General features: G+C 39.3%; 1 protein-coding gene across 4 annotated transcripts in view; it reads right to left on the minus strand.

Annotated features, from left to right (window-relative positions):
• clstn1 (calsyntenin 1) overlaps positions 1–24,882 on the minus strand; it is a 72,462-nt gene that overhangs the window by 24,355 nt on the left and 23,225 nt on the right. For 2 of the 4 annotated variants that reach the window (XM_048615304.1, XM_048615302.1), the window contains exons 2-8: positions 17,345–17,467; positions 10,424–10,453; positions 8,061–8,256; positions 3,589–3,797; positions 2,326–2,475; positions 1,874–2,059; positions 567–824 (exon numbers count right to left, since the gene is read on the minus strand). In XM_048615304.1, coding sequence (XP_048471261.1) covers positions 567–824; positions 1,874–2,059; positions 2,326–2,475; positions 3,589–3,797; positions 8,061–8,256; positions 10,424–10,453; positions 17,345–17,467 — 1,152 coding nt within the window. The remainder of the gene's footprint in view (positions 1–566; positions 825–1,873; positions 2,060–2,325; positions 2,476–3,588; positions 3,798–8,060; positions 8,257–10,423; positions 10,454–17,344; positions 17,468–24,882) is intronic. The other 2 variants (XM_048615305.1, XM_048615303.1) reach the window with 1 other exon arrangement.

Below are 24,882 nucleotides of genomic sequence, written 5' to 3' on the forward strand. Positions count from 1 at the left end.
GATGATTTTCACCTTGAATGGTTAATTAACACTAGAAAAAAGAACTCATTTTAGCAACAGCCTTAGTTTATTAAATAAAAAATACAATATTTCTACTCAAATTCAGTCTTGATGTTCATCATATCTTCTTCACTAAGTAGTTATGATCTGGATCTAGTATGTGCAACATCACATTTCCATCTCCAGAATATAAAAGGTGCCTTGGAGACTGTTTGAAAACAATCTCAAGCTTTTCCATGATTTTAATCTCTTCCCTAATAAAATAAAACAATAATGTGGAGGTGTCAGTGTTAGACTGGAGTGGACAAAGTCAGAACTCACATGACACCAGGTAATAGTCCGACAGATTTATTTGAAATCATAAGCTTTCAGAGCGTAGCTGCTTCATCAGGTGAACTTCAAATAAACCTGTTGGACTATAATCTGATGTTGAGCGACTTCTGACAATAAAACAAAACATATCTGAAATATAAACATTCCAGAAGTGGACTGGTTGAGTTTAACAATGGCCTTACTGCAGAAAAGGCAGAAGATAAAAGGAAATTCAAAGATAAAGTCATGCATACCTGTTTTATCAGAGTTGCAAAGAACAGTTTCCTTGTCCCCGTGAATACTGGAACCAGGCCCATGCCGCATCCACACAGAAATTGTAAATGGTTCCTTTAGATTTGTTGTCAAAACACCTTCTGGGATTTTCACAGCTTGAGTGCCATTGAACTCAAAGACCTGATCACTATCACGGCCATTATCAGAGGGAAGACCAACTGTCCAATTCGTACTGCTACTTGGTGAGGGAAGGAGATCAATTGTACCGGAAGCAGCACCTGAAATCAAGAACGGCAAGAAAGATAAAACCATTGGGACACACACATACACCCCACCTGTCTAATGCTGACGGTTATCGTTGGTAATGATACGTCTAATAGACAAAACAAGTTTCATTCAATTTGTATTCTTTAATACCAGAAGCAATGCTGGTCTGGAAGTACTGAATGTAACATTTCAACTAGAACCATGCCGAAAAAGTTAGCTGTTTCAAGTCAAAAGCTTAGTTCAAAGATCAAATTAAGGTACATGGACCTTTGGCTTATGTGCAAAAACTTCAATATTTAGAACTTCAGTGTAATTATTTTCAAGGCCTTAAGAGATTTCTCAAAGCTTTTCCAAAACATGAGTCTAAAGTGGGATGGAGGACATAACCACCAACAGCACAAACTGAGCAACAACCACATAAAGCAACCCATTTGATCGGCACCCCAGCCCAATACCCAAAACATTCCTACCCACACCACTAGCACAATGCGGCTGCAGTGGACACTATTAACAAATACAGAGAGGCAGCTCACTAAGGTTTTTGGAAAGAGATTCCAGCATTAGATTAGCAAATACCAGTCAACATTATATACTTTTGAATATCTGAAATAATGCTACTATAAAAACAGACATAAGTGAGGCAGTTTTTTTTTCAGGTAAGTTCATCTCGGTCTACACAGAAGGGCCAACTATGGTGAATAATCTTTTGCTCCAGCAATAAAATCCATTGCAAAGAGATTGTAGCTGTACTTTGATCAATATGGCTGCACTTCAAAACAAATCTGTTGACTGTTTAAGAGTTTAAGTTCATAAATGCATCTTTGAGGCCAAGTTTACTAGACTGCGTCCTTTTGGTTGCAAAGACAGAATTCAAACACCCTCTACAACACTCAAGGTTTAAAAATGATAAAATTTTATAACAAAACCACTCAGGACACACAGCAACAAAAATTGATTACAAGGAAACATTCAACAAAACTTTTCTTAGAAAAATGTGGCAGGTAACGATTAGAGGTTTTCAGCTTTTACATTCTGTATTGTTCATTAATAAAAGCCTTACCACAAAGTTTGTGGAGTGATTTTTCAGAATAAGTGTCCCTGTCGCATCCTTTTCCTATATGGCTCGTTTCTAATTCAACAGTTGTCTGAATGGATGTAATAGGTTCATCACATGTTTCCAGATGCATAACTGGAAACAATGCCAAACTTCCAGTGCCAGGCTCATATTCAATTCTTTTGCTCCAACCTATATCATAAACACATTAGTGGTCCTCAATAAAGAGTTACCAGAGGCATCACTACCATCACAAAAGCATGCAACACTTCTGTAATACATTGTTGACTCAGTTCAAATGTTAAGTTTGCCACTTTGATTTCTTAATTAATCGGTCAGTACTAATTCAGATAGAAAGGTTTAGCTTGGATCTTAAAAGCACAGATGTTTAATAATTTACTCCTTTGTAACATTAAACAACAGCCAATTATTTTAGAATTTCATGTTAATTATATTACCTTGCCAGCCAGGTTTGCACGAGGGTTTAATGTTGATCTTAACAAGAACATCTTCTGTCGAACGCTTCTTCCCACAGTCATAAGCCGTTACTGCAAGTTTGTACTGCCTGTCTTTGTTGTAGTTTATTTTCTCAGAATTCTTAATATACCCTACAAAAATCACCAGTTTACAACACATTAGTCCTCAACAGTCAAATGCACAGATGGTGCTAATCTTGCAAACACAGATTCCATATTGTTCTTTAGTAGCACAGCAAATGAACAAAAACTGGGGACAAAGATCGAATGAAATAGCCTACATATTGGTTACTTCATCATTAAAAAAAGACAGCTTTAAAAGGGTGGGGTTTTCCCTGTTTAAGTCACCAGCCATTTATTACTATGACGTGAAAGAAAGGGAAAAAGAAAATCAGAACTCATTTTTCATCACTAGCCCTGAACTCTCATTGGAGAATTCAGGTGAGACAATGTCAGGGATGATGTGAACTATACATTCTATGGCTAAAAGGCTTAACATCCATTTTCTTGAATTATCAGTGAAAAACAGCGAGTTGGGCTCAGTATTTGAGGATTGCAGCAGCCTTTGAACAATAACAAGGATCTTTAATAGAAGAGGTGGAAAAAATAATGGAAGACTCAAAAGGTTAAAAAAAAATTGATAACTGTTAAAGAATAATCCTCTTGCATTAGTTTCTATTTATAATGGGAACACAAGATGCAATCCACAGGTATACAAGTTAGGATTGCAAACACTGAGAAACCATTAATCATGAACTCTTTCGGATAAAAAACGATGGCTTTCACTATGTTGAAATGATTAGTGGCATTACAACTATATCAGATTTTATAGTTCAGATCAGGTATGTTCAATGACTTCATCTTTGTGATCTGTGTCTCTATGCACAGCAGGGGACTCAATAACATTTGGTTTTTTAAAATATTTGTGATTCTAATGGATTTTGATACTCTGATTTAAGATTAACCCACCAACATGGTGACAATTCCTACAGGCCAGGCTAGTAAGTAAGGAATCTAGAATCGTCATTTATTGGATAATCTAGAATCTTTGTCCTAATGCCTTGGCCTGCTGTTTGTACAATGATCTAGATGATCCCACAGAGAAAAAAAATGAACTCAACATCTGACTTTGGAAATATTTTACTCAAAACGGAATCGTTTTGTTAAATTTTAAAATTCAACATTAGAAATCCAAAATTTCACGTCTTTTGTTTGAAGTGCATACCCATATGGTTCATCACTTACCGTCTTTATCAACAGTGAATGGCACATCAGGAGTGACAATTTCATAACTGCAGATCTGGCTGAACTGCGATGAACAGTCTGCATCAATTGCTTCCACTCTCAAGATGCTGTCATACTTCTTTCCTTCAATTATTGTGGCTTTGTAAGACTTCTCTTTGAAAACTGGGGCATACTCATTTATGTCGTTCACTTGGATATGAACATTGGCCCTGTAAAGCAGAGGTAATGCTTAGGAATTAGAAGCACATTTTAAAAAAACCTTTTTTAAAAACTCCCTGATAACTCACGTATTCAATCAGTTAATAGCCAAATCAAATAGCCCACAAAAGACCCAAATTCAACCCAGAACAAGTACCGAACTAGCCAGTCATAGCTAGGTCAGCGATAAAGCTGCTACAGTTGATCTCCAGTATTTATTTGAATAGTACCTTTAACATAGTAAAGCATCCCGAGCTCCCTCACAGTAGCATCGTCATTTCTCCACAGCAGACAAAACTGATTACCAGCCACACAAATACTACAAATATTTTTGGACCAGGTGACAGGTATTAAAGGAATAAATTGTAAAGGAAATAACAGCTAAAGTCAAAAAGGTTAAATAATTCCAAAGTTTAAGCACTATGTAGTCAATGGATGAAGGAAATCAGATGCACAAGTCACCATTCAAGGAATGCTTAAATCCAGGAAATTGGAGAAGCTGGAAGACAGATCAAGGCAGGAAGGTTAGAGAGCAATCTGAATACAAAATTCAGATTTTTAAAAACACCAAAATATCACTAAACTGAGAGCCAACGTAGGACAGCATAGTTTGATGAGGGTTACGGTACAGGCAACAAGAGGATTTAAAAAAAAGACAGGGGCAGAGCATTCGCTTCATCATTATCAAAAATAATAAATACTAGAAAGGTCCCTGCCAAACGAGGACACAAAACAGGCTCTGACACCTCTCAGTGGATAGACAGCATTCACTTTCAAAGTGTAAACAAAAAATGTCCACTTCAGCAAGCTCTGTTCAGGTGTCCAGCACAATTAAGATTTGTCAAAAGAGAAATGGTAATATGGTGATACAAAACTGAAGGGTGAGCATTATTTAATTTGCAGAATCTAGATGGGACCAATCCAAGTCAAGGTATTTATTGCAGATAGACATTCCAATTCTTCAAAGAAAGTCTTGAAGGTTGGTGAGACAGGGTCGTAGAGGGTTGCTTTTTGGACTGGATGCCTGTGACCAGCAGTGTGTCACAAGGATCGGTGCTGGGTCCACTACTTCTCGTCATTTACATAAATGATTTGGATGCAAATATAGGAGATATGGTTAGTAAGGTTGCAGATAACACCAAAATAGGTGGCCAAGTGGACAGTGAGGATGATAATCTCAGAGTACAATGGGACCTTGACCAGATAGAGTTTAATTTAGATCAATGGGAGGTGTTGCATTTTGGTCAGGCAAACCAGAGCAGGGCTTTTACTGTTAAAGGTAGGACCCTGCGGAGTGCTGCCAAAGAGACCTAGGGGTGCATGTGCACAGTTCCTTGAAAGTGAAGACACAGGTAGATAGGTGGCGAAGGCGGCGTTTGGCATGCCTGCTTTCATTGGTCAAATCATAGAGTATAGGAGTTGAGATTTTAAGTTGCAGCTGTAAAGGACATTGATGAGTGCACTTTCAGGATACTGTGTATAATTATGATCACCATTCTATAACATAGGAAAGATGTTGTCAAACTTGAGGGTGCAGAAAATATTTAAGGATGTTGCCACAACTAAAGCGTTTGAGCTATTGGGACTGGCTGAATAGGCTGGGGCTGTTTTCCCTGGAGCAGAGGCTGAGGGATGACAGAGGGTTTAAAAAAAGTCATGAAGGGCATGTTTAGGGTGAATAGCCAAGGTCTTTTTTTCCTAGGATGGAGCAGTCCAAAACCAGAAGACATAGGCTTAAGGTGAGAGGGCAAAGATTTAGAAGGGACCCAAGGGGCAACTTTTTCACACAGATGGTGGTATGCGCATGGAATGAGCTGCCAGACAGAGTGATGGACAGGGTACAATTACAACATTTAAAAGGCATCTGGATGGGTATATGAATAGGAAGGGTTTACAGTGATATGGTCCAAATGCAGGCGAATGGGACTACGTCCGATTGGGATGTCTGGTTGGTGCGGACAAGTTGGACTCTGACTAAAGACAGCCAGCAGATGAAAATTGTGAAGTCTTCCTTAATCTAATTTTCATACCAGTGAAGTAACTGGGATGAACTGAAGAGGAAAGATAATCAAGAATGCCCAACTGGAAGTACAAACATTTATGAAATAGTCTGCCAGACAGGGTTTTCTTCCATTGTTCGACTGACCTTTCCATTCATTTTTGATCAGTGCTCATAATTGAGTGATTAAAGTAGAACTGTAATAACCTGAGCTCCATGGCTCATTTGTCATGATCCACATTTTTTGTTAGATATAAAAAATAAGTTGGGAATTGGCTCTGGAAATCAGCAGGGCAACTTACAGCAAATGATGCAGGAACAGCCAGTGACATCAAATTAATTGTTGGACGTCGTACATGTTGGGACCCAGAACTACATTTTTAAAAAAGGGATGAAGGAAATAACTAAAAATCTCAGTTGAAACAAAATGCTTTCATATCCATATCGTTGCTTAGACTTGTAATATGATTTCTTTTGAAACAAATCTTAAAGTCATTTTATCTGAATTAGGTGCCCTGGGGGCCAAGTGTATTTGAACTTGATGAAAGATGTGATTAGAGTTCCTTTCACCAGTAGCACAAGAGCTATTCCTCTCGTAGCTTAAAGCAATGGAAAACTTTTCTTGCAGTTACAAAAAAAAAGCCTGAACAGTTCTAGTTTAATACACCCCACTCCCCAACAGTAATATTTGAATGCCATAGAGAAATTCTAATTTTAAAACTTGCTGCTTGTAACATCTTAATCTTCACCACTGTTAAAAGGATATTTCAGACAAGTAAACATGACAGAAAATCAGGAATCTCTGCATCTTGTAGGATTTGTACAATGATAGCAGAACTTCTAATCCTGCAGCATTTTGCTCATGAATTTAAACTGATCTCAAAACTGCTCAAAAACTGCACAGCAAAATCTCAATTCTTTATCGATAGACAACTAGTGACTTTTGCACAACAGAACAATCCTTCAAGGTGAAAAAAATTCTTTACTGCTCTGTCTGCAGCGGAGGCTAAAACTGCAAATATTACTCGTCACATTATGAAGAAACAACCCATTTGCATGAAGGAACCAAGAACACTGTTGCTAAGTTTGCAGATAAAAGATAGATGGAGGAACAGGTAGCATATGTTGGGGAAGCAGAAAGGCTGCAGAAGGTCTTGGACAGGCTAGGAGAGTGGGCAAAGAAGCAGATGATGAAGGAATACAACGTGGCAAAGTGTGGGGTTATGCATTTTCGTAGGAAGAAGTGCTGTAGGCTACTTTCTATCAGGGCAAGACTGTAGAAATCCGAAACACGGGGATCTTGGAATCCTAGTTCACGATTCTCTTAAAGTTAGTATGCAGATTCAGTTAGCAGTTAGGAAGGCAAATGCAATGTTAGCATTTGTTTTGAGAGAACTAGGATACAACAGCAGAGATATATATGCTGAGGCAGTACAGGACTCTGGTCAGGCCTCATTTAGAATACCGTGAGCAGTTTTGGACTTCGTATCTAAAAAAGGAGGTGCTGGCTTTGGAGGGGTCTAGAGGAGGTTCACAATAACAATACCGGGGATGAAGGGCTTATCATAGGAGCAGCAGTTGGGGACTCTGGGTCTGTATTCGATGGGGTTTAGAAGGATAGTGGGGATCTCACTAAACTTACAGAATACTGACAGGCCTGGATAGATTGGACTTGGAGATGATGGGACAGACCAGGATCTGAGGACACAGCATGAGAGAAGGGACAACCTTTTAGAACTGAGATAAGCAGGAATTTTTTCAATTCTTCTGGTGAATCTGTGGAACTGATTGCAGCAAAGCACTGTGGAAGCTAAGTCACTGAATGCATTTAAGACAGATAGATTCTTCCTTAGTAAGGAGATCATGGGTTTCAGGGATAGGGCAGGAGGATGGGGTTGAGAAACATCAGCCACGATCAAACGGTGGAGCAGACTCGATGTGCCGAATGGTCCAATTCTGTTCCTATATCTATGGTCTTGCTACATCCATTCAGCCACCGTTAGGAATGGAAATGGGAGCCTAATAACAAAAACAACCTGGAGGTTATAAAATCAGGAGATAAGTGCTTCAACTATGAACCTTGTGCGCGCAACCAGGCCAAACAGAGCCTTTCAAAAGTGAGCAAGCATTCACCTTTACCTTTGATATCCCATGCTGACAAGCAATTAGGAACACTGGTTTTACACCGACTCATTACTTGCTATGATCCAACCAAAACGATTAGAAAATAAATCAATGCTTCCACATTATTCTCCACCTCTCAGTGCACACTTACTTATGGGACTTCTTCATATTTCCCCCATCTGGATCCTCACCACAGTCATATGCCTGGATAGTAAAGGTATACTCTTTCTGCAACTCGCAGTCCATCTTCTCTTTTGAACGTATGACACCTTCACCTGTGGTTTTATCAACCACCACAGCTTCAAATGGCACATTCTGTCCATGAATTCTAAATCCACAAATCTCACCTAGGGTTTAACAAATGGCAAGTTAGAGCTGGAACAATTATGCATTAAATTAACAAAAAAAAAAGTTAATGTGCAACAGCAGTCCAAACTTCACAGCCAGGGATTGTTTTTATTGTGAGGGTCTGTGGAAAAAGCAAAGCCTGTGCCTTGTTTGGGTGAGTTCTGGGACTTAGTAAAAGGAGCATATGCCTGCCTTCCAAGCCACTGGTTTACATTGCATCCATTCATGCAGGAGAAGAGACACAGAGAGAGGGAGAGAGAAAGAGACAGGCATTTCACAGGAGTACTTAGACAGCAATAACTTGTAACATACAGCCATGACTGTTGGCATCTTCTATACCAAGCTACTGGACAAAGCTTGGCTGCCTATTCTGATCAAGACAAAAAGTTAAAGAGCAAAGTTAAGTCGGAGATGTACAAGCATTTGATATAGGTTCAGCACAGTCTCACAAATACTGTCAAAACTCATTACTTTTCAATGACATTAAGTCTTCCTGTGCAATGTATCTGTCCACAATTGGGAGACTAAGAACAAACCACTGGATGGCAATTCAGTATTAGAAATATCAGTTTGATATCCAATTCCAGAAAATGAATACCTAGAATGTGTTGCGCTCATTTCAACAAATGCACCAACCCTTTTGAAAAGTTGCAAAGGATTGAGTCTGAAACAGCCAACTTATCTAATACATCACTGGATTCAAAACAGTTAGTGTTAACTCCAACTGATCTGAAAAGGCAATTTTCTTGAAAGTATTTTAGGAAATTAGAATATAGCCAAATACAGGACCATAAATTCTCTCTCAAATTCAGTATTTGAGAAAGGGCAGACATCAACCTTCCAGCCAACATTTTCCACAAATGGTGGGCAAAATTGGAAAGAGAATATTGCAAAAAAAAAAAAAAACTGGATGACGGACTCAAATTCTGTGAAGTTGGTAAACCAGAGACCATGATGAGGAGAAGTATGATTTCACAGCACTCGTGTACGGGCTCTAAAATCAAAAAACTACAGGAGACTGTCCATTGAAATTAACAGCTAGACTTCTGGAAATTCCTGTAGAAACAGCCTCTTGTTAAACACCGATGATAAAATTCTGCATTATATTTTAGTCAATTTATATCATGCTTCTCACTTCCTCTTCTGAAAGCATCCACTCTTCTGGGAGTATAAAGCATTGCTATTATTTGACCATAGTCCCCTAGCATTGGCTAATGAACTTCAATGCAAACCTAATCTAGTCTTTAAACAATGTCCAGATATGCACACTTCCAACTAGGATTTAAAAAAAAAATCAAATCAGTAACAGGATGCCAATTGATTTTCCCACTTTAGTTGGTCTTTGATAACATTCCAATCACCTGGTCCAAGATAAGCAGTAGTGAGCAAAATAAAAAATAACCTGGCCTCATTTAATAGTTCAACCATTTACTTAATCTATTCCTTCCTCAAGCTACTTATCTCCTGTGGCTTTGTACAGAAGCGTAAACCAAATATAATTGAGCGACGACATCATTACACAGCAGGGATAAATGAACCAAAGTACAGATTAGAGACCTGGTCTTTCTTGCATTCCTGTTCCCTCGCCACACTGCAAAGACACCTTTTATCACCAGTCATGCTACATCCTAAAGCATTTGATATAATGGATTACTTTGAAAAACAGAGGGGCAAATGTGGAATTCAATTTCTGCACAAATACCAAGTGAATGAATTCTGATGCCCTGGCCATTATTCATTCAACTCTGTCAGTTGAATGAATAATGACCTGGGCATCAGAATTTCCTGCTCATCTTCATGTAGTTCTGAACATTTTTACTAATAAAAATATTGCCTTGCATGCATGCTGAAAGGTGTCACCAAAGGGCTAGCATAAGAGTAATTTGTTTAAGAAATGTGTTGAAAAATTTATACTCTGGTCAAAGAGGGTTTAGGTTAAACAGAATCTCCTTAAAAAGAGAAAAATAGAAACAACTGATATTTCTAACAAACCCTTTAAAATTAAACGCTGCATCCAGTAATTTTTGCAGATAAACCTGGATAATAATGGGGAATAAAACTGATGACAGGATTTGCTGTTCAAGTGCTGATTCCCCATTTTATGACCAGAGTTAGTGAGTTAATAGAATTGTTCATGATGAATGAAAGAAAGAACCCAGGTATCACCTTCTTCGGTGAATGTCACCTCAAACCTCTCTATAAGGGGAAGAAAAGATAAACAGAGATCAGTCATCAAGATAAGAAATTAAAAGGGCGAAGATGGGGACTAAGTCAAAGGATAAATGCAAATACAAAGCAACTGACAAGCTCATTCCTGCTTGAATCATAGCAATTTTTAAAATTAAATTCACAGGTCCTCTAAATAGACAGTTCAAAAATCTTGCATGAATCAGCACTGGAATTCCCAGTTTACAAAGGTCATCTTAAAAAAATATTGAAAGCAATAAGCTTTTGAAAAACACACTAACCTTAGCTGTTGCAGGTACTCTAAAGACACTTTACGTGAAAAAAATGACAAATTATCTAACATGATTCAGAACTTAGAAACGCATTGGAAAGTAATATCTTCTCCATATTACATTATCTTCCAAAGTTGAGAAGAAAACAGTCAAGATTATTACTTTTGCCACATACACTGCATCATGTATAAATTGCATAAAACAGTGCAAAATCTTTACCTCAAATTGACTGTATTTCAGCAAGGTAAAAAGCAAAACTTGAACGTTATTAACACTGATACTTTTACAGCTACATTTCAATCTGATCTTTCCAGCAAGTATTCAATGTCATCTATGAACATTTCTTAATCTTGCAGTTCTGTGCAGTACAGGGTTATATGATGCTGCATAAATAACTCGTATAAAAAAAACAGAACATTAAATTTAAAATGGCTTCCATTTGAAACTTTGCTCATTCCTTTCCAGAAGCATAAAAATTATTTCTCAATTGATGCCATTAGAAGCAATACAATAAGTACTCGAGATAAATTTTAAAATTGCATTTTATATCTCTCATTAAACATCCATTATTTTTCAATGAAAACAGTCAATATCCACAGAATAATTCAGAAAAGGAGTTGCCACGAAGTTTCAAAAACTCAACCACCACCAAAACCGGTCCAGAGATGGGACCAAAATATAAAGAGTAATTAGCCACTATTTCCATCTGTTTTGCAATTTTAATTTTAACGGAGAAGTCGGAGGGGGTTCTAAAGTTCAGGAAACCTGCAGCTGAAGGGAGATTTGAAGTGCAGGGCAGGCACATATCTTTACAGCACTGCTTGGGTGTGAGTGTGAGTTTTTCCCCTGTCCCAGATTAATCAAAACCTATAACCAGAAGCCATGTCACTACCCACCCAAAGCATTCAATCTGGCTGGCAGCAGACATTCCTAGCATCAGGTCTGCTCTTGGAGGCATAGTATGTGGGGCTGGTCTAGTTCAGCATCAGCTGACTGTACCTCAGACCCAATGATGGAGGGAAGGTCACTGATGAAGCAGCTGAAGATGGCTGGGCTTAGGACACACCAGAGGTCCTCGTGTGGTTCTTCCAAAAAAAAAGTACACCTCTATCCCAGAGATTTTTTTTTTTTTTTAAAAATGGTAACCAAGGTGTGAGTTTCCATTTTATGTTCTAGTCTTGAAGTTTCTTCCCCTCAAAATTGTTCCAATAAGAACCATTCTATGCCTCACCACCCAGTACCTGAGGAGGACAGTGGGGGATTTAATTTGAGAAGTAGCTGTGGAATTCAGAGGCGACAGGTAGGATTTAGGTGGAATAAGAAGGAATAGCAAACGGCAAGGTGCACAATGAGACTAAATAGGTTACCGATTTTGAAAAGGTTGCAGCAAGAGCTATAATGGATATGGTGGATGTTGCCGAGGCAAACATAGTGCTGGCCCAGGCAAGTTGTAATCACCGAAGAAACAGCAGAAAAGTAGAAGAATTGGCAAATGATCAATAAGAAAAATCAGAAATTTTGACAGCGGGACACTTGGAAAGGATCCTTGAATAGGAAAGAGAAAGTTGACAAAAGGTGAGGATCAATTCTGCTAAAAGCAATAGGAAAACGTGCAGTGAAGTAGCAATGAATGACAAATGCCAATTATGTGCTTCATGCATGACTGAGGCAGGGGTAGTATGTTGTCAGATCAAAGAGAGAAGTGGAAATGTTTCAGAGATCCTAGCTTGATGAGGAAAAAAAAAATTAGACTGGCTGATAACAAAGGAAATCCAAACACGATAGCAGCTCAAGACTCAGACTACAGGTAGTGGCCTTGGTCTAGAGACCAGGCTGATCCTTTCTGAATTTAAATTAAACAGCAGCGTCTTTCAAAGGCATATTGCATAACAAAGCTGAGTAACTTTACTTTTCATGCCACACACACGTGTTTGTGTGAAAATTAAAGATCATACTTTCAATTGGTAGACTGTGGAGGTATTTCAAAAAGGCATTTTGATTTTCAAAAGCTTTTCTCCTTATTTCTTTACCCTCATTCCTAAAGTTGAGGCAGAACATATGACTCATCATTCATCAGGAACCCTGCAGTTACTTGCATTAATTAATTAGCAGGCCAATCAATTAGATGGTGCAGATCAAAAGGATTAATGCCTTTCATTTACTGAAATGCTACACAACTGTTGGGATGTTAGACCATCTGTCTTGCAATGTGTTTGAGCTGTTATTTTATTTGGTAAAAATGCAAAAAACTGAGTGAGGATGGTGATATACAAAATACAGATTGGTTTAAGTATAAAATTACTGGTTGAATCAAGAGTAAGCTTATGGAGCAGCTGATAAAAGTAAACTAAAGCTCCAGATTATCAGTGAATGTGAACAGTGCTTAAGATATGATCAATGCAAATGTTTAATGTTTCCAAAATGGAGATAAACCTAGAAAACAGCAGATGATATTTATTTTGTAAATTGTATTTTAAGTTCTCCCCAAAAATCTCAACTCACGAGTGCTGAGTGGGAGTACCCAATCACAAGTTAGAGGGGAAATGTTGCAAATTCAACACATTGAGGTTGCATACATTTCACATGAAAGAAAGGAACAAAGGTGGTTTGGAAGGTGTTTTTGAAGGATCCCTTGGTGCGTTACTGGAGTGCAAGTGGAACGTGGTACACACACTACTGCTACTGTTCAGCCAAAGTCAACAGAGTGAGTGAATTTGAAGATGGTGGACATGGTGCCAGTCAAGTAGGATGCTTTGTTCTGGATGGTGTCAAACTTCAGAAGTGTAACTAGAACTACACCCAAACAAGCAAGGCAAGAGTACATCATCACATTCCTGATTTGTATCTTTTAGATAATGGACAGACACTGGGAAGGTGCTAAGTTATTATGTACATTCCTAGCATCTGGCCTGCTCTTGGAGGCATGGTATGCGGGGCTGGTCCAGTTCAATACTAGCTGATTGTACCTCAGACCCAATGATGGAGGGAAGGTCATTGGTGAAGCAACTGAAGTGGGCTAGGCTTAGGATACATCCGAGGAACTCATTAACTGGTGTTCTTAGACTGAGATGCTTAAGCTCCAACAACTACCCCATCTTCTTTTGTGTCAGGTATGACTTGAATCAGTGGAGAGTTTTAAAAGACAATTGCATCTGTATGACTCAAGAAAACAAAAATCAAAATATCATGTAACCCAGGGCATATTGCATGTAGGCTAAGCAGGTATTTTCAAAAATGCAATTTCTTTTATATTATTTCATGACCTGTTTGTGGAAAAATAAAAACATTCATCCATCTGTACTGCTAAATGTAGAGTAATGCCAAATATGTAGAATATGCCAAGTTTTAAATATTTTTAATTGACTTGACACCTCTAAGACAGGTGACACTTGAACCGAGGGCTTCTGGTCCAGCAGTAGGACACTACCACTGTCCACAATGTTCCCAGATGCCGAGTTACATTCTTGCTGTACAGACATTGATATCCCCAGAAGTGACCTGCAGAGACGGCTCTGCTTTAGTTGATGCTCAAAGTGGCTTTGCCTTCAATCAGCTGCCACTTTAGACAGGGTCAGGGGGATGAAGGGGAAAGAAAAAGGTCATGCAATCAACATCTTTCAATGACATAAGTACTAGTGGACAACCCAAACAAAAACAGCCAGCCATTGAAGTGCTTTGAGTGTAGCAAACACTTCAGTTAAAAGTTGGTTACCTCTATGGATTCACTTTATGCAAAGGTTTGATGCCTTACATAATCTTAATGTCAATCACAATCTATTTTCAAATATGTCTTTAATCGACTTCATTAAACATTGCACTGATGTTGGGACAGCAGTACTTGTTATTTTGATGAAAATATCACAGGCTTGACGCATTAACTCTGGCTCTTCACAAATGCTGTCAAACCTGTTCATTGGAGCATAACATGAAGGAGAAGTATGCCATTCAACCTATCAAGTCTTCTTTGCCATTTAAAGAAATATCAGCTGATCTGATTATCCTCAAATTCACTTCCCTTGCTTTATCATAACCTTTCATTCCTTACTATTTCAGCCTTGAATCTCCTTAACAGAGCCTTGACAGCCCTCTGATAAAGAATTCCACAATGACTTCCCACAGAAGAAACTCCTCATCTGTCTTAAATGGACAACCCCTCACTCAGATTATGCCATCTGGCTCGAGACTCCCCCAGAAGGTAAAGCAACCTCTCTCCATCTACCCTGTCAAACTCCCTAAGAATCTTGTTTCAATACTGTCTCCTCTCAATATTAAGCTCCAGTGAGAGAGCATAAACCCAGTTTACTCAAGCTCTCATAAGAAAATCCCTCCATACTTGGATCAATTTAGTGAACCTTCTCTGCACTGCCTCCAATGCCAGTATATCTTTCCTTGGATAAGGAGCCCAAAACTATTCACAGTATTCCGACTGATGACTAGTGCCTTGTATTTTTAGCAAGACCTCCTTAACCTCCTTATTTTTATACTCCATTCCCTTTGAAATAAAGGCCAACATTCCATTTGCCTTCACTATTATCAGATGAACTTGTACGCTAGCTTGTGATTCATGCACAATACACAAATCCCAGTGTGGCTGCTTTCTGTATCTTTACCATTCGTTTCAATAATCAGCTCTCCTATTCTTCCTGCCAAAGTTGAACCTAACATTTTCCCACATTACATTCCATCTGTCAAACTTTTGCCCATTCACTTAACCTGTATATATCCCTTCGCAGATTCTTTGTGGCATCCCATTAGTCTTCCAACTGATTTCTGTCATCTTCAAACTGGACAATAGTAAATTAATGTCTGCTGCACAAATCATTAGGATATATTATAAATAATTGTGGCCCCAGTGCTCTCTGTGGCACTCTAATAGTTACAGGCTATCCTGAAAATGCCCTGTTATCCTACTGGTCTTCTACTAGTTAGCCAATCTGTTATCCCATGATAATATACTACCGCCAAAGCCATGAGCTTCACCTTAAGTAGCCTTATATGCTATTTATACTTTTTAAAAATCCAAATATATTTTATCTACCAGTTCCTCTTTACCCATCCTGCTTGTTACCTCCTTAATAGGCTTCTAATAGATTTTGTCAAGCATGATCTCCCGTTCTTGAAACCTTACTGACTCTTACTCTATGTATTTCTAAATGCTCTGCCATTAATTGCATCCTTTATAATAGGCTTGAGCATTTTCCCCAATAACAGATGTTAAGTAACTTGCCTATAGTTACTGTCTTTTTTTGTCTCCCTTCCTTTATCAAAGAATGCATTACATTGGCAGTTTTCCCATCCCCCTCCCCAGTCGAAGAATTCTTGCAAGGCTGTTAACAGTGCATCAACTATCTCTAGCTACTTTTTAAAAAATCCTAGGATGCAGCCCATTAGGTCAAGGAGGCCTCAGTCTTGAAGTCTATTTGGTTCCCTAATACATTTTGTCTAGAGATTCTTATTGTGGTTATTACCTTCCTTACCTCAGACCCCCTTGATGATTTAGTATTTTTGGACTATTATTGGTGTCCTCTATTGTGAAGACTGACGGAAAATATCTTTTCAACTCCTCTGCCATTTCCTGATTTCCCATTGTTTCCCCAGATTATTTTCTAAGAATCCATGTTCACTTTGACCTTTCTTTTCCTTTCCATTCTTGATATCATGCTTATTCTATCCTGTACTAGCAAAGCTAACTCCACTACCCTTTGCTTCTTGTCTGCACTTTCAAAAGTTACATATACATGAATATTTACCTCCCAACTTTGATTTTTGTTTTGTATTTTTTGATTTCAGGCCTTCAGTTTCCACACTATTTTGCTTTCTTGCTATATAGAAAACTTATATCCTAAATTTATTTTTATACTGCATACAGTAGAGACAGAGGTTATAACAAAGGGTTTTGTAGTTTGAGTGCTACGTACAAGACGAGTGGTGGTGTGCAGCGCTTAGAACTTACAATTACTATATTGAGCTCCATATCCATGGCAGTATAATGCAAAAATCCTGAATAAGACTGAACTATGGTTAGCTATTTTAGGTCAACAATTCATTTAACCGAATCATGCAATTTTACAAACAAAAGAAAAAATATGGCAAAGTTGGTGAAGAAATCCATTGCATGCAGCATTAAAACCTGAAGTAATATTGTTAAATCAAGTTCAGAGAGACTTGGGCAGCACGTCAGCTCAGTGGTTAGCACTGCTGCCTCAAAGCGCCAGGGTCCCGGGTCCGATTCAACCCTCGGTGACTGACTGTGTGGAGTTTGCACATTCTCCCCATGTCTGCGTGGGTTTCTTCCAGGAACTCCTGTTTCCTCCCACATTCCAAAGATGTGCAGGCTAGGTGGATTGGCAATGCTAAATTGCCCATATTGTTCAGGGATGAGTGGATTAGGTGGGTTACAGGGAGATGGGTCTGGGTGGGATGCTCCAGGGTTCAGTGTGGGCTTGTTGGGCTAAAGGGCCTGTTTCCACGTTGTAGGGATTCTATGATTCTATGATTTATAATTACGTTTATTGAAGTAGATTTTAGAAGATTTAAATTCCAACTCTGTAATAAAATTATTTTTGTGGCATATTTATGCGATTCAGAATTTTGATTCAAGGAAAATATCTGAGATCCATTTACATACCTGCATAACGTAGAGGTGCATCTTTATCCAAGGCAATTAATGGAGGATCCAGCAAAACTGAGATATCATTTTCTGTAACAATGCCATGATATGTAGTTTCTATCCATGGCTTGTGCTTGTTAACTACAGGAAAGAAGGAAAACACTGATGGTTGACCAAAGCAAGGATTTTATGCACATTACAAAATCTAAATTCTGAATGAATAAGTTGTGAAATATTTGTTACATTAAGTATCCAAGCCAAACTTTTCAAATTCTGAACTAAATAACGAGATATTCCAAAGTAGTCAAATAATAAGTCTTCAAAGTTGACATCGATGGAGATCACTAGTTGCAAAGTTGTTCTTACTCCCTTTGACTGCAAGAAAGAAAATACAAGAATGACACAAATGTGCGCTTTTTACATTCAAACCTGCCAAACCATATGTATCCAGCTACAATTCTTTGAGAGAAAACAGTAGCATTTAGTCTTAAATATACATATATTTGAGCAAGTCTACTGTCTTGAGAGAAACACTGATGCATCTGGGTGACAACAGCTCAATAATAGACGAGAGTTTACTTACATGCATAAGAGACAATTCATTAACCATGCAGCTGGGTTACTCAAACTGGAAGTATTAGACACATCAATTCCACATAAAACTATTTAGCCAAAAGCAAACTCGTGCCTCTAAGTTTATACACTATTAATCAGTACAGTACAGTACAAATATTGACTCATTACTGTAGGGTTACTGAACTCATGCTAATGCAAAAAGGGGAGTACAGCATTGTCCAGTTTAGCGAGAATGCTCACAGAAAAGGAAATCATACTAGGCTGGGGAGATCAGTGAAAATGTAAATATTTTGAAATAAATTAGTCTTCTCAAAAAAATTCACCCGTCCAAATCAATTCTGATAAAATCTAACAGATGCTACTTCGAAGGTAACTGCTCTGTCATTCTGTATTTAATCCTTATTAGGATAAATAGTTCCAATCCAATGGGCCAAGCACCATATTCAAGGAGGGCATGGGTACAGTTCTTAGGACTAAAAGGATCAAAAGGATATGGGAAGAAAGTGGGAACAGGATGACCAGCTATCATACCGAATGGCAGAGCAGGCTCGAAGGGCCAAACAGCCTACTCCTGTTCCTATTTTCTAGGCTTCAACCATCCATTCGTTTTGAGGATGCTTTCCAATCACAAGGACCAACGACCCCACCACCCATGACATGCAGGACCAACACAGTTTACAAAATGCCTTGCAATGACTGCAACAAACATTACACTGGCCAGACCAGAAGGAAACTAGCCATCAGGGTACACAAACGCCAGCTAGCAGCAAAAACGACAACAAGCTTTCCCTCATCTCAGTGCACTCAGACAATGAAGGCCATCAATTTAACTGGGACAATGTGACCATCCTAGCTCAAGCCAACCACAGACATGCACAGGAATTCCCAGGGGCCTAGTTTTCAACCCATAATACAATCAACAAACATGTGGAATTAGACCCCATATACAAACCCATGCAAAACAGAAACAGAAATGACAAACCAACTTAACAGACTGGATCATACAAATACCAAGCGGAGTAGAACATCATCGCTTCATCGGGGGCAGCACTAATGATATTACCTAGCATGGTGACGAAGCATTTGTATGATAAGTAGCCAGATCGGCGAGCAAGCCAACAACCTCATCCACAGCCAGAGCCACAAATCTTCGCAACATTAATGACATACTTCTGCTCTCTCCCCATACCCAAGACTTTTATTTAGCATCCAGAAATTAGTTTCTTTATTAAATACATTCATTCAGAGACTTCATCTCCATAGCCTTCTGCAATGGAAATCTGCACAAGTTCAGCACAAGTTCAGCAAAGAAATTTCCCATCTCAGTCCAAAATGGTATATCCTGTGCCCTGGGACAGAGCTGCCTGTTGTGAACACACATCAGGGAAACATTCTGTCTGTCCAGGTCCATCAGAATATTACCTGAGATCCCATTCAATCTTCTAAACAATGAATACAGGCCAAGTCAAGCCAATCTTTCATCATACCACAAACCTGCCATCTCAGGAATCAGTCTGCATTCTTGCCATAGCAACCATATATTTCCTTTGGTAAGGAGACCAAAGCAGCACACAACATTCCTGGTGCAGTCTCACCCAAGCCCAGTATAGCTGCAATAAGACTTTGTTACTCCGGTACTTAAATCCTCTTCTAATGAAGGTCAATACTGCTAAGTCTTTCTTGCACCTGCATGCTTGTTTTCAATGACCTTTGTACATCAACATTTCCCAAGTTATTACCATTTAAGTAATACAAAACCATTGCTCCTCCCGCCGCCAAAAGTGGACAACCTCACCTTTACCCACATTATACTGCATCAGCCATACATTTGCCAACCCGCTCAATTTGTCCAAATTACCTCGAACACCCTTTACATCCTCCTCACCACTCAATACCATCCAGATGTGTGCCGTCAGCAAACTTGGACATATCATATTTGATTCCCTCATCCAATACCTATTGTGCAAAGCCTGGGTCCAAGCACTGAACTGTAGTACCTCACTAATCATCACCTTGCACCCCCCAAAAAAAAATTTACTCCTACTCTCCCTCCAGACTTTTCATCAATTCTCAATCTGTGCTAGCAATGTACCCACAGTCTCATGTGCTTTGATTTTACATAATAAACCTATATAGGGCTTTTTAAATTGCTTTCTGAATCCAAATACATCAAATCCATTGGTTCACATGATTCTCAAACCATGTCTTTGAGTGGGAGGGCACAATGGTCCAGAAAGGTTTTTTCTGCTGTTGCTGCACCTCTTGGTTAAGGCATTTAGACTCTGTGTTGCATCTTGGTTTATATATTCTGAGGTTGAATGACCAGTAGCAAGTTTCTCCCAGACATTAAGGTCCATGCTGCTATGCTTCAAGGAGAACTTAGTGTCTTTGTAGGATTTGCTTTGCCCTCCCCTAGAATACTGGTCATTTCAGAAAATTGAATCTGGTGAGGAAAGGCATTTTTCAGACATTCAAAAACAGAGTCCAATCCACTAGCGTTGATTCTGCAGGCATTATGCCGGAATCTTGTACAGCTGCTTCAATAAAGGGCAGTAACATTTGTTCAATGATCATCCTATTGAATACAGACAACACTGCAGATGCTTTGCTGGAGTTTCTCTAATGCTCGCATGTCACCGACACTGCCCAGATCTTACTGCAGCCAGCGTGATGTTGATATTGCTTTCAGCACAAGATCTTTTGTTGACTCATGGGAGGTATTTGTTATTAAACACTCACTGCCACAGCTCATTGAAAGCTAAGCTAACACAGCTGATCCCGTATTGGATCTCGTAGTTGATACTGGCTTTTTTGAGAAAAGTAGTCACCGAGGTATGGGAATTGCTTAATATATTGCAGAGTTTGTCCCCATATACTGAGGTACAATATTTGATCGATCAGGTCTAGATTGACGAGTTTTGTTTTGGCAACATTCAAGGACAGGTTTGTATACAGAACTGAAAAAAAACATTGCTTGCAAATGCAGTGCAGATTGCGCAATGACACAGTAAATGTTCAGATAGTGAGTATCACATATCTGTGATAACAGTGCAGAGCTGGAGGAACACAGCAGGCCAGGCAGCATCAGGGGAGCAGGAAAGCTGATGTTTCAGGTCAAAATGTCAACTTTCCTACTCCCCTGATGCTGCCTGGCCTGCTGTGTTCCTCCAGCTTCATAGTTATCTCTGACTCCAGCATCAGCAGTTCTTATTATCTCTGATTACATGTCTGTGGTCAGTTTACTCTCAGTACAGGTGACTAAGGTTAAAGAGCTTTTATTCTAGTCGATACAAATACCTGGGACTGGATTAATTTAGGTTATCTGGTTGGCATGGATGAGTTGTACTGAGGGTCTGTTACTGTGCTGTACACTGTTTTGGATACCCAAAAAGCACAATTCGCCATTACCTCTGCGACAGACCACATCAAGACACACTACTGTACAGAGACATATCAGAGATGATCGCAAGACTACTCAGACCCCTAGGTACCAGGGTAGCCCACAAACCAACCACCCTGCGACAGCTATTGACAAATGTAAAAAGATCCCATACCCAAAACAAATAAAACTAACATAATATACAAAATACCACACAAGGGTGGAGAGAATCATTATATTGGCCGAACTGAAATAAAACTGACAATAAGAATACATGAACACCGATTAGCCACCAAGAGACACAACCAATTCTCACTGGTCTCAATACACACAGACAAAGGAGGACATGAATTCGACTGGGACAACACATCTAAAATAGCACAAGCCAAACAAGCATGCCAGAGAATTCCTGGAGGCCTGGCATTCCAACCAGAACTCCATCAACAAATACATTGTATATCGGGCCCAGTTCAAACCATTGAAAAACAGAACTGGAAGTAATGCCAACCACTCCAACAAACCGAGGCACATAAACAACAAGTGGGACAGAACACCAACGCTTCACCGGAGGCGCACTGACAATGTCACCTAGTAGAGCGACGAAACATCTGCAATCAAACACACCGGCTCGGCGAGTAACCTGTACATCTGACTCTATGACACAGACTATGTGCTACCAGCAACATTCCCTATTTTCGTCCAGGGAACATGCAGTGGACAGCCATCAGAAGGCATTCAAGACAAAAAAGTTTATCCCAGTACCCTTCTGTCTAGTAGCTCAAAAGCCTACTCAGGTATCAGGTACAATGAACAGGTGACACAAATGCACTTTGTGGTTTTTGGAAAAAAGCCATACACTTAAGTTGGGAATATCTTGCCTTTAACAAACTAAATAAATGCAGTTACAAAGTTGAAAGCTACCCTTTTAAAATTTTACCTGTAGGAATTCAGCTGCAGTGAACTTGTCCACTTGTTACCTTTTCCAGCTGTGTGCCGCTCACCATGCTTTCAGTTCTTCTATTCTAGTCTACTTCATGGTTCTTTGTCCATCTAACAGCTCCACCAGCTTGAGGTGCTTCACAACCGTACACTCGGATTCTTTCAAAACTTTTTAATTCTATCATTAAAAACTTAAAATCTGCCTCTTTGACAATCGATTTTGGTCAAGACCCATCATTCTCCTACCAATCATCTGTTACACTGTAAATCTTGGAGGGGTGTTTAGTACATTATAAAAGGCATCTCAATTACCTAAACTCAGAACCACAGTGCTATTTTTTTTTTTTTTTAAACACATTACTCATTCTCAAGAGACTGTCATACACAGGAAGCAACTTTAAACTGCAAACTTGTACCTGCTAGAAACTCAGTACGAAAAAGAAATTAGTCAATTCGATTAAATTAAGGCTCATACAACAGGTAATCTCATCAGTCGGACTGAATTTCAACCCCAGATTCTCAGACAATAGAGCTTTCAAACACCATGCTCCATTAAGATTGCTTTGCAATACTAGTTATACATATTTGCAACAGGAAGTCAATTTGAACAAATAAAAATAGAATTAATGATGCATGAAAAGAACATTTCTAATTGCAAGCTTCTTTTCAATTCAATATGCATCTTCACTTTATTTCGAAAATTTTTGTCTCCTTGTCTCAGTTTGCACCATTCTTCTTATACACAAGTCTGAAGGTTGAGTGTTCAGGCTGCCTCTAGCACTGAAGTATTTAACCTTGGCTGTTACTTGAGGATATTATATTGGTACTGGCACTACTGGTATGATGAGTGGTGTCTTCTTTTGGTTGACAAGGCAAATTTAGAAAATTACTTGACATTATACCAAGAACAGAACACTTGCGCCCTGGTTATCCATCCCAATTAATTTAATCAGAAATAGCCAAGTTTTACATTCCAGTGCTCTTTCCAGGTCTTGTGTGCAACATGGACTTTGTTTATATAGCGCCTTGAAGTATAAAATAGTTTCCAAGGCATTTCACAGGACATCGGTGACATCTCAGGACACATTGCAGAGGCAGTCATGCAAAGACTAGAACACACTACCATCCTCTTCATTCAACCTAAACTGTGGATCCAGTACTTGGATGACACACTTATCATTAAACGCACCAAACTAGAAGAGACCCACCACCTCATCAACATTGTATTCACCGGGATTAAATTCACAAGAGAGGAAGAAAAAACAACAATCAGCTTCTGTTTCTGGATGTCACAGCTGAACATATGACCAATGGCAAATTCCAAACCTCGGTATACAGCAAAGCAACCCACACTGACCAAATCCTCAACTTCCACAGCAACCACCCCAACTTCCACAGCAACCACCCCAACGTCCACAAAAAGTTGTATTAGGACACCACTCACTGCAACACGCTTAACTACACAGGAAAGGGGAAGAGCACCTATAATAAATCTTCACTATGAATGGATATCCCTGCAACTTCATCCACAGGTGCTTTTTAAATAGACAACAACAGGACACAGTACATCCTAACACACTGGCCACACTACCCTACATCAAGAACATGTCAGAACTGATGAGACTGCTACGACCACTAGGCATCAGGGTAGCACACAAGCCAACAGCCACTCTACAAACACTCAAGGATTAAAGACCCCATTCCCACATGCAGAACCAACGTAGTTTACAAAATACCATCCAACAACTGCCACAAGCATTACATCGGACAGACCAGAAGGAAATTAGCTGTCAGAATACACGAACATCAGCTAGCAGCGAAATGACGTGACGAACATTCCCGAATATCAGTACACTCAGACAATGAAGGCTATCAGTTTCACTGGGACAACGTAACCACAGTAGCCCAAGCCAAACATAGACATGCATGGGAATTCCTACAGGAATGGTTCTCAACCCATAATGCAAACACACAGAAGAATTGGACCCCATATACAAACCTATTTCAAACAAAACCGGAAATGACAATACACCATAATGGACCAGCCGGTATAAATTCCAAGCAGAGTAGAACAACATTGCTTCATCGGAGGCCTCACTGATGTTACCTAGCACGGTGACGAAACGTCTGAACAAAACAAGCCAGCATGGCGAGCAAGTCAACAACCTGTTACACCAAGCGCTTAAGGAGATAATAGTTCAGAAGATCAGTGGCTTTTAACCAAGCATATTTTAAGAAATGGCTTAGAGGAGGAAAGTGAAGTGAAGAAAAAAAAAAAGTGTTCAAGAACTTGGGGTTCAGACAACTGAAGACAGAGTCACTAACTGTGGTGCAATTATAAATGGAAATGGACAAGCAGCAAAAATTAGGTTGGTACAGATATCCAAAAAGGTGACAGGTTGTAAGAGATTACAGGGAAAGGAAGAGGTTAGGCCACGAAGAGACTTGAAAACAAAAAGGAAGGGGTTAGGCCACTTTTGGAATATTGCATGCAATTCCAGTCACCCTGCTATAGGAAGAACGATGTGAAACTTGAAAGGGTTTGGAAAAGATTTACAAGGATGTTGTCAGCATTGGAGGGTTTGAGCTACAGGAAGAGGCTGAATAGGCTGGGACAATTTTCCCTGGAGTGTCAGAGGCTGAGGGGTAACCATATAGAGGC

This window comes from Rhincodon typus, chromosome 31 (assembly GCF_021869965.1).
Source record: "Rhincodon typus isolate 14 chromosome 31, sRhiTyp1.1, whole genome shotgun sequence".
NCBI lineage: Eukaryota > Metazoa > Chordata > Chondrichthyes > Orectolobiformes > Rhincodontidae > Rhincodon > Rhincodon typus.